Source organism: Eumetopias jubatus, unplaced genomic scaffold, assembly GCF_037043125.1.
Source record: "Eumetopias jubatus isolate StellerSeaLion01/CBP00866 unplaced genomic scaffold, mEumJub1_p1.0 scaffold_17, whole genome shotgun sequence".
Lineage (NCBI taxonomy): Eukaryota > Metazoa > Chordata > Mammalia > Carnivora > Otariidae > Eumetopias > Eumetopias jubatus.
Genome location: NW_028274823.1, coordinates 12928877 through 12942387, shown reverse-complemented (window position 1 = coordinate 12942387; position 13511 = coordinate 12928877). Strand labels below are relative to the sequence as shown.

The following is a 13511-nucleotide window of genomic DNA, read 5'->3' as shown; positions in this document are numbered from 1 at the left end:
ATGGTTCACTTTAAAATGGTGAATTTTATGTTACATGAATTTCACCTAAATTTTTTTTAAAGATAAATGGATGTTTTAGGCAAACTTAATAACTGTATATTTGATGCGTGTTATAAGTAGAAGTACAATTATGACAATGGCAACACAGCATAAAGGACAGGAGGGAGAAATGAAGTATACTAATAAGATTGTTAAATTATATGTGAAGTGGTCTAATACTTGAAGGCACGTTGTGACATGCTTAATTTTCATATTGTAAATACTAAAATATGCACTAAAAAAAGGCAAAAAAAAAAAAAGCATGGTAATAAGCCAAAACGAAGACATACGTGGATCATAAAAAATAATGAAAAAGAAGACAGGAAAAGAGGAAATTTAAGAAAAACAAAAGAACAGAGGGGACAGAGAGAAAACAAATCGGAAGACGGTAGATTTAAACCCTACCACATTGTTAATTACATTAAATGTAAATGGTCTAAATGTTCCAATTAAAAGGCAGAGGTTGGGACACCTGGGTAGCTCAGTTGGGTAAGCATCCAACTCTTGATTTCAGCTCAGGTCATGATCTCAGGGTCATGGGATCAAACTCCCCATCAGGCTCCACACTGAGTATGGAGCCTGCTTGAGAGTCTCCCGCTCTCTCCCTCTGCCCCTCCCCGAACTTGTGCATGTGCTTGCACTCTCTCTCAAAATAAATAAAATCTTTTAAAAAAAAAGGCAGAGGTTGTCAGACTAGACTTAAAAAAGCAAAATAAAACCATATGTTGTATACAAGAAATACACTTTAAATACACAGATAGGTTAAAATAAAATAGGAAAAGATATATTGTTCAAATAATCTTGAAAAAAAATAAAACAATGGGAATGGCTTATCAAAAAAAAAAAAAGCATCCTTCAGAGTAAGGAATATTACCAAAGATAAAGACAGACATTCTATAATGATCAACCAACCAATTCACTAAGAAGATTCAACAATCCTAAATATGATACACCAAAGAACAGATTAATGGAATTTAGACCCACTACCTATATGGTCAGTTATTTTTCAACAAAGTTGCCAAAGTAACTCAGTGAGGAAAGGATAATCTTTTCAGTAAATGGTGCTGAAACAACTGGATATCCATATAAAAGAAAAAAAAAGAACTTCAATCCTTATACTACACACAGGTATCAACTTGTAACTTAGATCTAAAACGTAAAAGCTAAAACCTTAAGATTTCTAAAATAAAATACAGGAAAAAAAAAAATCTCCCTGACCGAGGGATTTCTTAGGATATTTCTTAGGATAAAAAAAGTACAAACCATAGAAGAAAAATTGATGTCAGACTTCATCAAAACTTAAAACTTCGGCTCTTCATAGGACACTGTCACAGAGATAACATTCACAATACATAGTATCTCACAGAATATGTATCTAAAATTAATGATGAATTCTTGCAATAAGACAAAACCCAAGAAAAACTTAAAGAGATTCTCACAAAATTACATTAAAGGGAAATAAGCACATGAAAAAAGCCAATGGCATGTGTAAAAGGGAAATGCAAAATAAAACCACAATGAGATATTACTACTCTCCCTCTAAAGTGGCTAAAATTAAAACAAAGAAAGAAACCTTACAATACCAAGAATGTAAAATGTACCCAGTATAAATATCAGTAAGTATGTGGAGCACTGGAACTTTTACACATTCCTAACAGGAATGTACAATGATACAACCGTTCTGAAAAACAGGTTACAGTTTCTCATAAAGTTAAACATACAGCTAATATATGACCAAGCAATTCCACTTACAGGTATTTGTATGAAAACCTATGTCTACACAAAACCTACATGATGGTTCATAACAGCTTTATTCATAATAACCCAAATTGGAGACAACCCAACTGATCACCAACATACAAACAAATAATTTGTGGTATCCCCCCCAAAAACAGAACTCAGCCCTAAAAAGTAGTAACATGCAAGAACATGTAGGAATCTCAAAAACAAGGTGAAGAAGACAAGCATAAAATAATACAGATTATATGATACCATTTATAAGAAAACCTAGTAACAGAAAGCAGAGGGCCTAGGGGCAGGAGTACTGAAAGCAAAGAAGCATAAAAAGTATTTTAGTGGTGAAAATGTTCTATTGATTGTTTTAGTGGTTACTGGTGGAGAGACAGTCTTCCTTGGGCTTCTTGCACTCCTACATGTCTTGCTGAGTGCGCTAAGATTGCAAGGCCCAGACCGATTGCTCTTGAACTTGAGCCATTCTATAGCTGGTAACCTTGAATGACGAGGTAATGTTTTCCCCTGAACAAAGAGCAAGCTCGCTTACTGCTTTCTAGAAAAGCAGTGGATTCCCCAAGTTCAACATTCTTCAGCTGCAACACAAACCCAGGGAGGGAGCATCCATCTTGGCCATACTGTATTGCCTCTGGGAGACTTGGGGAAAGGGAAACCTATGCAAATATGCTGACTTTCACACTATTTACTGTGCCATGAATAACATACTTCTTTCTCTGATCCAGGAGTCTCCTGCTTCTGCCAGCATCCAGTAGTAACAGTAACAGGCTAGCTTTTAGCTTGCTCAAATCCTAGATAAAATGTTATGCCTCAAATGGGTACAATTTATTGAATATAAATGGAAGAGAAAGGGAAAAAGGTGTATGAGAAAGAAGTAAATGGACAAAAAGGGAAAAGAGGAAGAAGAGAAGGAGAATGAAGAGGAAGAGGGAGGGAAGAAGTGGTTGGAACACCAGATATTCCTTAGTATGTAGAATGAATCAATCCAGACTTATGAGGAATGTTTGAGTGTTTTTATCACATCCAACACACACACACCCACACCCACACCCACACGTAAATGTTCTCCAAGAAGAAAGACCCTTCCTCAAGGAATTAAATATATTGGTGAAGGATGTACTGATTTCCTTGAAAACTGCTGCGGTGGCTGTCCCTTGCAGTTCTGGGTTAAAGATGGCCAATATTGCCTTTAAAGGGGGCTCCCTGATTTCAGTGGGATAGTGGGATGCCCAGAGTGACAAAGGATAAGTGGAAGCACTTAATCCTCAGATAAAAAGTAGGTATGGTTTTAATAGGCAAGAGGGCCAGACCTGTCATCAGAATGGTTTGGATCTCTGGTGGTGGATAACCATGGTGTCCTAAGGAAAAACAGATGGGCAGTACACTTGATGAGAAGAAAAAAAAGAAAACAAACAAACAAAAACCTCTAGGTTTATCAAACTGAGGCCTGACTTAAGTGGCCACAATGTAAGAATTACGGCATGTCACCTATACACAGGCTGAGCTTGTTCAAAGACACAGAGCCCCTGCAAAAAAAGGAGACAATGGGTTCCACTGAAGCAGGACCCTACAACATTGCATCAGGAGCATACTTGAAGTCTTCCTCCTAGCCTTTCCAAGAGAACATGCAGCTTTTCATCAAGGAGACAGTGCATGTGGGAAACAGAATCACTCGGGCTTTTTAGGGGTTACTCAACACTGGCTCTAAGCCCATGCTAACTTTAAAGACCAGAAGATCACTGTGGTAAACCAGTCAGATCAAGAGCTGTGATGTCATATGAAGAAAGAAGTGTTCTCCAATCCATCTCACAGTGGACCCAATGAATCCATGAACCCACCCTGTGTTCCTGAACACAGTTAAAGGCTCCCTAAACTATGGAGTACGGGTTATCAGCATAAGAAGGGCCAAGTGTTTAAAAAAAAAAAGGCCAAGTAAAATCCCCTAGATGTGCTCCTTCCTAACAAAATAATAAATCCAAAGCAACAGCACATCTCTGTGGAAACTGGAGGACAATACCAACTTAAAAGACTTAAAAGATGGTGGGACAGGGATTGTTACGACATTCTGTTTCACCAGCCAGTGCAGAGGACTTGGATCTTCGAGAATGACTGTGGATTACAGTAAACCAAATGAAGTGGTGACGCCAATTGTAGCTGTTCCAGATACAGTCTCTACTGGGACAAATCAACACAATCCCTGGCACCTCGTATGCATCCATCAAGCTGACAAATGCTTTCTTTTTACCTATTCCAAAAAGAGACCACTGGAAGCTGTTTTCATCTTACAGTCCAGAAATACACTTTGACTGTCATAGCTCAGGGCTTCATCAATACTCCAGCTATCTTTCATTATTTGGTCCACAGACTGTGGGCATCTCAACACCTCACAGGTCCACTACATTGTTAGTTCAACCCGCAAGTGTATCCCCACCCACACTTGGTGCCATCCAGCTTTCTACTTTTTGCCAACCTAACAGGTGGGAAAAGACACTATTACTCTTTTAATTTTAATTTGCCTGTCTCTGATTATTTAATAATTCTAAATACCTTTTCCTATGCATGTTAAGATTTACTATTCTTTAACCTACTTATTAATATCCTTTGACTATTTTTCCACAGAGGTTGCTGCCCTCTTTTTATTGATATGTAGTTCCTTGTCTAGTCTACATATTAATCCCTTATCAATCTGGGCACTGCAAATACCTTCTCTCATTCTTTGTCTTTCACTGAATGAAAATCTTTAGTTTTTATATAATCGAAGTCATTATCTTTTACCTTTATAAATTTTTGAAGCTTCCTTGTCCCTTAAGGAAAGAGCTTTTTCAACAATGTCTTCCATTAATTTTATAATTTCTCTCACATTTAGGTTTTTTTAATTTATCCATAACCCATCCTTTCTAAAGCGTAAGGTTTGCTTTTTCTCCATATAGTGAGCCACTCTTCCTAATGTGACTCCTTTCTCCAGTGACTTATGATGCCACCCTTAAGTTCCTGAACACATATGGGCAATTTGTTCCCCAAGTCTATTTTTCTGTTCATGCACTGACACTACAGTTCTTATTACTACAGCCTTGAAACAGTTATCTTAATTTCTGATGAGGCAAGCTCCACCAAAACAAATATTAAAGATTGCTTTAGCTATTCACAAACTTTATCCCATCTGCCATATGAATTTTAGATTTAGGTTACTCAGTTTGTCAGACAAACCAACTGGAATCTTGATGGCAATTTAATCGAATTTATAGATCAAAATGGAGAAAAATGACCCTCATAATAAAACATATCCCAAGAACATGGAAAGTTTTTCCTTATTTAGATCCTCTTCTAGTTCCTTATTAAAGTTTTAAAGTTTTCTTCTTAAAGTTCTTATGTACTCTTGTGTTAATTCCTAGAGACTTTACAGTTTTGATGTTTTTATTTATTACAATATTTACTTTTGATTACCTTTCCTAGTTGGTTATTGCTAGTGTAGTAAATGCCACTAATTTTTGTAGTTTGATCTTCAATCCAGTAACCCTGCTAAACTCTTACTAGTTCTAATAGTTTCTCTGGATTCTAATGGTTCTTCTAGGTAAGTGATAATATCGGCAAATAATGAGTTTTTATGCTTCCCTTCATATCCTTATATTTATTCTTCCCCTTTGTAGTGTTAGCCAGGACTTTTCTTACCGTGTTAAACAACAATAGTGATAGAGGGCATCCTTGTAACTGATCTTTAAATGAATGTATCTAAAATTTCTCCATTAAGTATTATTATTTGCTAGAGGTTTTTGGTAATGACCTCAATCTAGTTACCTCATATTCCAAGCTTGCTAAGAGTTTTTATCATATATAGTTGTTGAATCTTATCGAATGTTTTTATGGTATCAAGATAATCATGATTTTTCTCCTTTAGTCTACTAATGTGATAAATTACCTTAATAGTAAATAGATGTTGAATCATATCTACATTCTTAAACTCCACGGATCATGATTTCTTTTACACAGACATGAAGTAGGATTTTCCTATCTATGCTAATAACTGAAACATCTATAATTTTCTCATATCGTCCTTATCTAGGTTTAAAATCAAGATTTCACTAACACTAACTTTATAAATTGAGCTAGGCATCTTTTTATTTCCCTATTTCCCAGAACAACTTGTAAAAAGGAATTGTTAAAGTTCAATGCAGCTCACTGATCTCAGCCCAGTTTTTGGAAGTGGAGGTCTTTACCATGTCAGTTTGTTAAATATTAATTCAAGCCATCCATTTCTTCTGACACCAACTTTCAGCTTGTATTTTTCTAAGAATTTATACTTTTCATCTAGGCTCTCATATTTATTAACCTATAGTTCATAAAATTCTTTTTTAAAATTCTCACGCTTGGGGCGCCTGAGTGGTTCAGTCATTAAGCATCTGCCTTCGGCTCAGGTCATGATCCCAGGGTCCTGGGACCGAGCCCCACATCAGGCTCCCTGCTCCGTGGGAAGCCTGCTTCTCCCTCTCCCACTCCCCCTGCTTGTGTTCCCTCTCTCGCTGTGTCTCTCTGTCAAATAAATAAATAAGATCTTAAAAAAAATAAAAAACAAAAAAATTCTCATGCTTGTAGTTATTTTCCATTTTTCCCTTAATTATATTTGCATCTTTTTTTCTTGATCAATCTTATCAGAGGTCTAGCTTATTAATCTTCAAAGAACAATCTTTTGGTTCAGCAAATCTTTTGTTCCTAATTTCATTGGTTTCTGCTCTTAATTTGATGGTGTTTTCTGAACTCTTCAAATGAACCATGTAAGCACTAAACAAGCTTCTGTCAGCATTTAGATAAGTCACCTGGCCACTCTGTCCAAGGCTTGGTTTCACTATATATAGACTTCAATAGACAAACTATATTATTCTCACATATGCATGATAAAAAAACAACCATATCCAATTCTTACCAACCATACCTACACATGAAAGTCCTTGACCAAAGCTTTACCTTGAAGGCAAATAAATTAGATTATGTGCTTGTACCCACCAAAAAAATGAAAGTGTAAAGCTGTAATTGTATATCTGAATCAAGGCAGATATTTTCTCTGCACAGCTAATTGGACAATTACTGGTACCGCTTGATAAAATTAGTAACCAGAAATGAAATCTCCAGTTGCTTTACCAGATGCTATTCAAATCCTGCAGTTATTAATAGGAGAGTAAAATCTGGCTGCCATGGTCACTTTTCACCACTACCACCACCTCCAAAAAAACCCACTCAAAGCAAAAGCACTTTTTTCCCGTAGCTATAGAAGCATACCTCCTGGTTAGGGGCAGTTTGGGATTACAAAACAGATCTTGGTCTTCAATCTTTCTGCTCGCAATTGAACATTAAGGCAAGGCAGATCACTAACATAAAGTTCAACATTCAACATAACCTTGGACTTGGACACATGCCAAATGGCTTATTCTCATGAGTGTAGGCTTTGAAAAGTAATTGTATATGTTACTAGCTTCAAAACAGACGTCGCTCCCACCGCACTGGTGTGACCCAAGAAACAACTCCTACATTTCCCTATCAGGACGCAGAAGGTGTACACTGAGGAAGGGAAAGAACGAGATGTAGATATTGGTCAACTTTCTAATTCCCGAGTTGTTTCACGCAGACTAGCTAAAAGCACAAGAACACAACTGCCACAGTTCAATCGGGTTACAAAAAAAAAAAAAAAAAAAAAAAAAGGTTCTCCCTAACGAAACTCAGAAGGCCTTATTTTCCCCTCACGTTTGAGGGCGAAACTTTGAAGGGGGAACGGAGAAGAGCTTCTTAATGTTGCGAGATAGCCAGCTGTGATAAAGATCGCATTTGCAGGAGAACTTGGGGCTGTGTGCACACCAGGCTGCTTCTCTAGGCCAGGTAACACAAGAAGCCAGGGCCGCTCCGGCGCTGGCCGCAGACACCAAAAGAGGGGGGGAAGGGAGGAGGGGAGGGGAGGAGAGACCCAGGCCTGAAACAAAGGAAGCGGGGCTGGCCGAGAAGGGTGGATTCGGCGTCCGGGTGGGGAGGAGAAAAGCCAAGGCTGCTGGGGAGAGGCTGGACTCACAGAACTTGGAGGTGGAGGTGTTGATGTTGATGGTGGAGCTGGGGGTGGGGGCGGGGGCCGCCTTGGCCACAGCGGCGGCCGTGTCGCAGCTCTTCAACATCATGATCACCCCATTGGCCTCTGGCGGTGGTGGCGGCCCCATCGAGAGCCCCTCCTTGGGGCCTTTCCTGTCCACCGAGGCGGCGGGCACCGCCAGCAGCTGCCCCCCCGGCGGCTCTCGCGCAGGGGCTTGGATCGACGAGGGGGGCGGCGGCGGTGGCTGGGGCTGCCGGAAGCCGTCCACCGCGGCCTCCCAGTTGTTGTGGTTCTGGTCGTCCATCATCGCCACGTAGCTGCCCCACTCCTCCTCTTCCATGCTTTCCTCCATCCTGCAGGCCCCCAGCACCCGCCCGCCTCACAGGCACCTGCCGCCCGTCTCAACCCCGGGCCAGGGGGCACCGCAGCCTCCTCGAGCTCACATCGCCGGGGGCCGGCACGGGCGCGGCGGGGAGGGGAGCAGCGCGCCGGGTCTCTCCGTCTCCGCCGGGCCGACTCTGGGAAACAGGGCTGACGGCGGTGGGCGCTCCCGGGCTCTAGCCTGGGAGAGGCAGCCGTAAAGCGGCAGCGCCCCTCACGACATTTTACAGCAACTTCCAACAGGCGGTTGGAAAGGGTAGCTGGGGGAGCGGCCAGGAGGGCACGTGGTGCGAGGAACGAGCCAAGAGAAAGCAAAGCAAAAAGGGGCAGGAGCGGTGAGTCACCTCACGCAAAAGGGCAAAGGTTTGGCTCGCCTCAGCTGGCCCCGAGCTGAGACAGGAGGGGCTCCGGGTTCGGAGGAGCAGACGTCGATCCCGCCCCCGGTCCGGCCCCACGTGACAAGGGGGTTTGCGCACGCGCGTTCTGTGTCTGGTTACCAGGGCGACCGGAATCTGGCCCGCTCCTGAAGATGCGCCCCAGATCCTCTGGCGTTCGCTGTGGTACAGGCTCCCGTTTCTGTGGTGGTTTTCGTACGCCCGCCGGATTTACTGGGTCTTCGTACCGCACAGGGGCTCGCGGCCCGGGCCTTTGGCTGACACGGAGCTAAGAGGCCGCAAGAGGCCTGGGTTCGCACATTATAAAAGGGTGGGACTGCCCTGGGTGGCCCTTGACGGGTCTGCTAGTGGGCGTCTCAGCCCATACTACCGAAACTTTCGAAACCAAGAATAAAAACCGAAACATAGCAAGGCGGCTTTAAAAAAAAATGCGCTTGAGCTATTCATGGACTTTTTTTTTCCAAGTTCCTTAACCTCTATACACTGAGGCCAGGAATTTTAAATTTTTAAATGCCAAGCTTCACACAGTGTTCAACAAACCTGACTACAAATTTGGGATTATGTGTGAGAGTCCTGAAGGGAAAGGGGAGAGGTTATGTAACTATAATTTCTTTAATTTCCCTGCATTCTCACATTATAGCAATAGTATATTACAGGAGAACAAATGTTATTGTTTATTGTGTTTATAGCTCATTCTACCCACTGGTGATAAAGTTGACTAGAAAAACCTGTTATTATTTACTCTAGCAGATAATGAATCTTTATTTCCACAGATGTGTAATTAATGTGAAGAATCACTTCAGCTGCTGAAAAATCATCTCGGATGTATTTCAATGTCCACGTTTATTTGGGCTTTTCTACATATGTTTTCCCAGTGTATTCTGTGCTATACTTAATGCGACTGTTCACTCGTCACTTAACAATGATTAGTTCTAGACAGTGCTCCCACATATTAGTGGCACATATTTTTTGAAGCAGTGCATGTTTTTAATTACATGGGCCTACTATACTAATTCTCTGGCCCTGGGAAATTTTTGGAATATTTTTTTCAGTGAAAGATAATTGAGTAAAATGCTACGGGTGGAAAAAATGTAACCTGAGAATTCTGTGCCCAGAAAAAAAAGAGGATGGAAAAGCAAAACAAATTACAATCTTTTATAGACAAACAACAACTCAGAGTTTATCATCAATAGACTTTTATATAGGTGGGTGGGTGGCTGTGACTGGAGATAAAGAGGTTTCTACATAATAAAATATTCGATACACAAGGAGGATACAAATCATAGCTATATCTCTAATAACATGGTCACAAAATATATGAAGCAAAAGTTCATGAAAGTACAAGAAGGAAGAGAAATCTACCGTCATGGCAGGTGATTTTCACATCTCTCTCTCATAGATTGCAGTGGGTTGAATAGTAGCCCCCAAAAAGATATATCTGTGTCCTAATCCCTGGAACCTGTGAATCTTACTTTATTTTAGAAACAGGATCTTTGCGGGACGTGAGGTGTGCAATGCTGATGTGACGAGAACCATTTTGGACGTTGGTTTTCTTTTTTGTAAGGGGCTTCAGAAGGCTTCCTTTAATCTTTACTTTTGGTCCCATTGCCAAGAAGAGTTGTTCAAAAGGTCGTAATACCTGAGTTCAGAAGAAACAGCTTACAGTCGAGAAAATGCTGCCTCTTGAAACGGATATAGCAGTGGAAACCAAAGAGAGAGTAAGGTTTGAGCATCATATAACACAGGAGCTTAAAGATCTATGCTCGTTGATAAAGAGGCTAGTGTCCGAGCGCTTGGAAAGGAGAGAGAGAGAGAGAGATAACAGAAATGTGCAAGCCTGATCGGTCACAAAATCGAATTACCGAAGTAAATGCAAAACAAGAGAAACATGCAGAAAAAAAGGAAAAATAAAAGAGAAGAAGAGAAATCTACAGGATCGATCCAGGAGGTACAATCTACACATAATAGGAATACCTGAAACGGGAAAGCAAATGAAGCTGAAACAATAAGGACCTAATTGAAGAAAATACTCCAGATTCGAAAAATGAACTAAATCTGCAAATAGAAAAAGTTCATAGAGTATCAGTAAAACAACGAAAAGAAAGCAACACCTAGACCTAGCCCAGTGACGTTTTTAAACTGGAAGAATAAAGAAAAAAATTCTACAAGTATTCAGAGAAAGAAGGTTACCTGTAAAGGGGTAAAAGTCAGACTGACGCGATTTTTCTCTTGCAACTCTAAATGCCGAAAGTACAGCTTTAAGGGAAAATGATTTTGAACTAAGAGTTATATATCCTGCCAAGTTATCGTTTCTAAATGAAAGCAACTGGAAGACATTCCTAGATATGCAGGGGTTAAGAAAGTTTATCAGCCAAATACCATTCTTGAAAAATTTGCTAAATGATGTTACTGCAGAGCACAAAAACAACTCAAGTAGTGAGGCAATTGTATGAAAAAAAATGGCGGGTAAGCCTTAAAGCTAGTTAAATATCATTAAAGATTAAATTGTTATATGTAGGGTTATAAAACTAAATGCAAAGATAAATTCTTGAGTTGGGTCTAAAATTTCAGTTTGTCTTGTTTTAAACCGAAAAGGTGTGCTAAATGTTCAATGCAGACAGCAAGTAAGTACTGTTTTTAGTATGTAATGTAGATAAAGATATGCATGCTCTTCAGCTAAATAAATAAAAAGGGCTTTGTTACTGTGGTGGACAGGACACCTAGAGTAAAGGCATTCCAAGTGTTAATCTGATAAAATGGGAAATTGGTACAGTTTTGTGTCCTTTATTTTTAATTATAGAGGGGGGAAAAGTAACAAGTTTGTTTATAATGTTAATGCTGACAATGTGAAGAAAATTTCCAAATCCCTGACTGGGGAGGTGGTAGATGAAAACCTTGTTTTATGTACATCTTGCCTAGGGAAAATCAGTAGTAACCACTTCATGTAGTAGTTCATTCTAAGTAAATTTGACGTTGAGATAAGTGTTACAGATAAAAGAGGAGAGGAAATGGTGAAAAAACAAAAACAGTAAGGAAACATTAAAATTAGCATAAAATAGACTAACAGAGATAACAGGTGAATTATCACGCTCATAAACGGGCTAAATATCCCTGTTAAAAAGATTCAAATTCGGTCAAAAATCAGTCTCTGAACCTGGAGGTTTACATTTGTGTAAAACAAAGGATAAAGGAGTTTAAAGATAATGAAAACTGCTAAAGCATAGAAATTGAAATAAGGAGCAACATTTTTATCAGAATTTAAGCTATAACAAAGTATAAAACTGTAAGATGTAGCATTTAAGAAGCTTTATGTGGTAAATAACATGGCATTCATCTGTAAAATGTTCAATATCTTGATGTGAGTGGTAGTTTTACTGCTGTATATATAGTTAAGTGCATTCTAAGTACTTAATAAAGTAATTCTTAATTCAAAAAAAAAAAAAAAGAAACAGGGTCTTTGCAGATGTAATTAAAGCTGAGATGAGAGCTTCCTGGATTAGCCAAGTGGGCCAAAAAACCAATGACAAGTGTCCTCCTAAGAGAAAGGCAGCGGGAGATGTGGGAAGACAAAACAGGAGGTAATGTGACCCCAGAAGCAGAGACTGGAGTGATGGAGCCACATTCCCACTCAAATGTCAACAGGCACCCAAATCTGGAGGAGGCACAGAATGGATTCTCCTCTAGAGTTTCCAGAGAATTTCACCCTGCCAGTGCCTTGATTTCAGACTTCTACCTTCCAGAACTGTGAGAGAATACATTTCTGTTGTTTACCAGATCACTCGTGGTAATTTGTTACAGCACCACAGGAAACTAATACATAGATTAAGAGGATAAAAAAATCTTTAAGGAACTAGAAGATCTGAATAACACAATTACCAAGCTTGATTTAATGAATACAAATAGGACATTGCACTCAGCAACCACAGAATAAATATACACAAGGATATGTGTAAAGTTGACCAAAAAATTGAGCATACTAGGTCATAAAGCAAGTCTCTCTACAATGTCTAAGGATTGGTATCATAGTGGGGCGCCTGGGTGGCTCAGTTGGTTAGGCGACTGCCTTCGGCTCAGGTCATGATCCTGGAGTCCCGGGATCGAGTCCCGCATCGGGCTCCCTGCTCGGCGGGGAGTCTGCTTCTCCCTCTGACCCTCTTCCCTCTCGTGCTCTCTATCTCTCATTCTCTCTCTCTCAAATAAATAAATAAAATCTTAAAAAAAATGGTTTAAAAAAAAAAAAGGATTGGTATCATAGCAACCACGTTCTCTGACCAAAAATCAATAACCAACAGACAGCTAGTAAACCCTCATATTTTTACTCTTCCAGTCAACTCATGGGTCAGAAAATCATAATGGAAATTGGAAAACATTTAGAATTTAAGGGATTGGTACTCTCTTAGCAATGCAGCTTCCATCCTAGCAAGGCCCTACTCCAGAGGTTTTTACCCCACATTCTGGTGAACACTGAACCCTTCATATGTATACTGCCAAAACAACCAATATAAGGCATTCATTTTAGTTGTAATTAAACACACCATTGGGGAAAAATCTAATGATGACTGGGCCAAAACAATCACTAACAGGGTGCAACTTGCCATAAATAAGAAAGAAATACCACCTACCAAAGGGAAACCAAATGAGTGTATTGATAACTGGTTGTTTTTATGGACATTATGAGACATTATTTTTTACATTACACATGTAAAAGCATAATTTTATATATAATATGTAAATGTAATTTACATCTTAAAATAATAGGTATATAGAATATGCTATAATAAAAGCATATTTTAATAGTTATTAGCTTAAAATCTTAGATGATTTGTTCTAGGATATGGAGTTAGGGAATAACATTACTAGCAACCACTGACCCAACATTG

General features: G+C 39.6%; 1 protein-coding gene across 2 annotated transcripts in view; it reads right to left on the bottom strand.

Annotated features, from left to right (window-relative positions):
• CACUL1 (CDK2 associated cullin domain 1) overlaps window positions 1-8672 on the bottom strand; it is an 82331-nt gene extending 73659 nt beyond the window's left edge. Inside the window, exon 1 of one of the 2 annotated variants that reach the window (XM_088019790.1) lies at window positions 7841-8672. In XM_088019790.1, the coding sequence (XP_087875916.1) occupies window positions 7841-8207 (367 nt within the window). In that variant the 5' untranslated portion in view covers window positions 8208-8672. The remainder of the gene's footprint in view (window positions 1-7840) is intronic. The other variant, XM_028121740.2, reaches the window with a different exon arrangement.
• Window positions 8673-13511: the final 4839 nt, after the last annotated feature.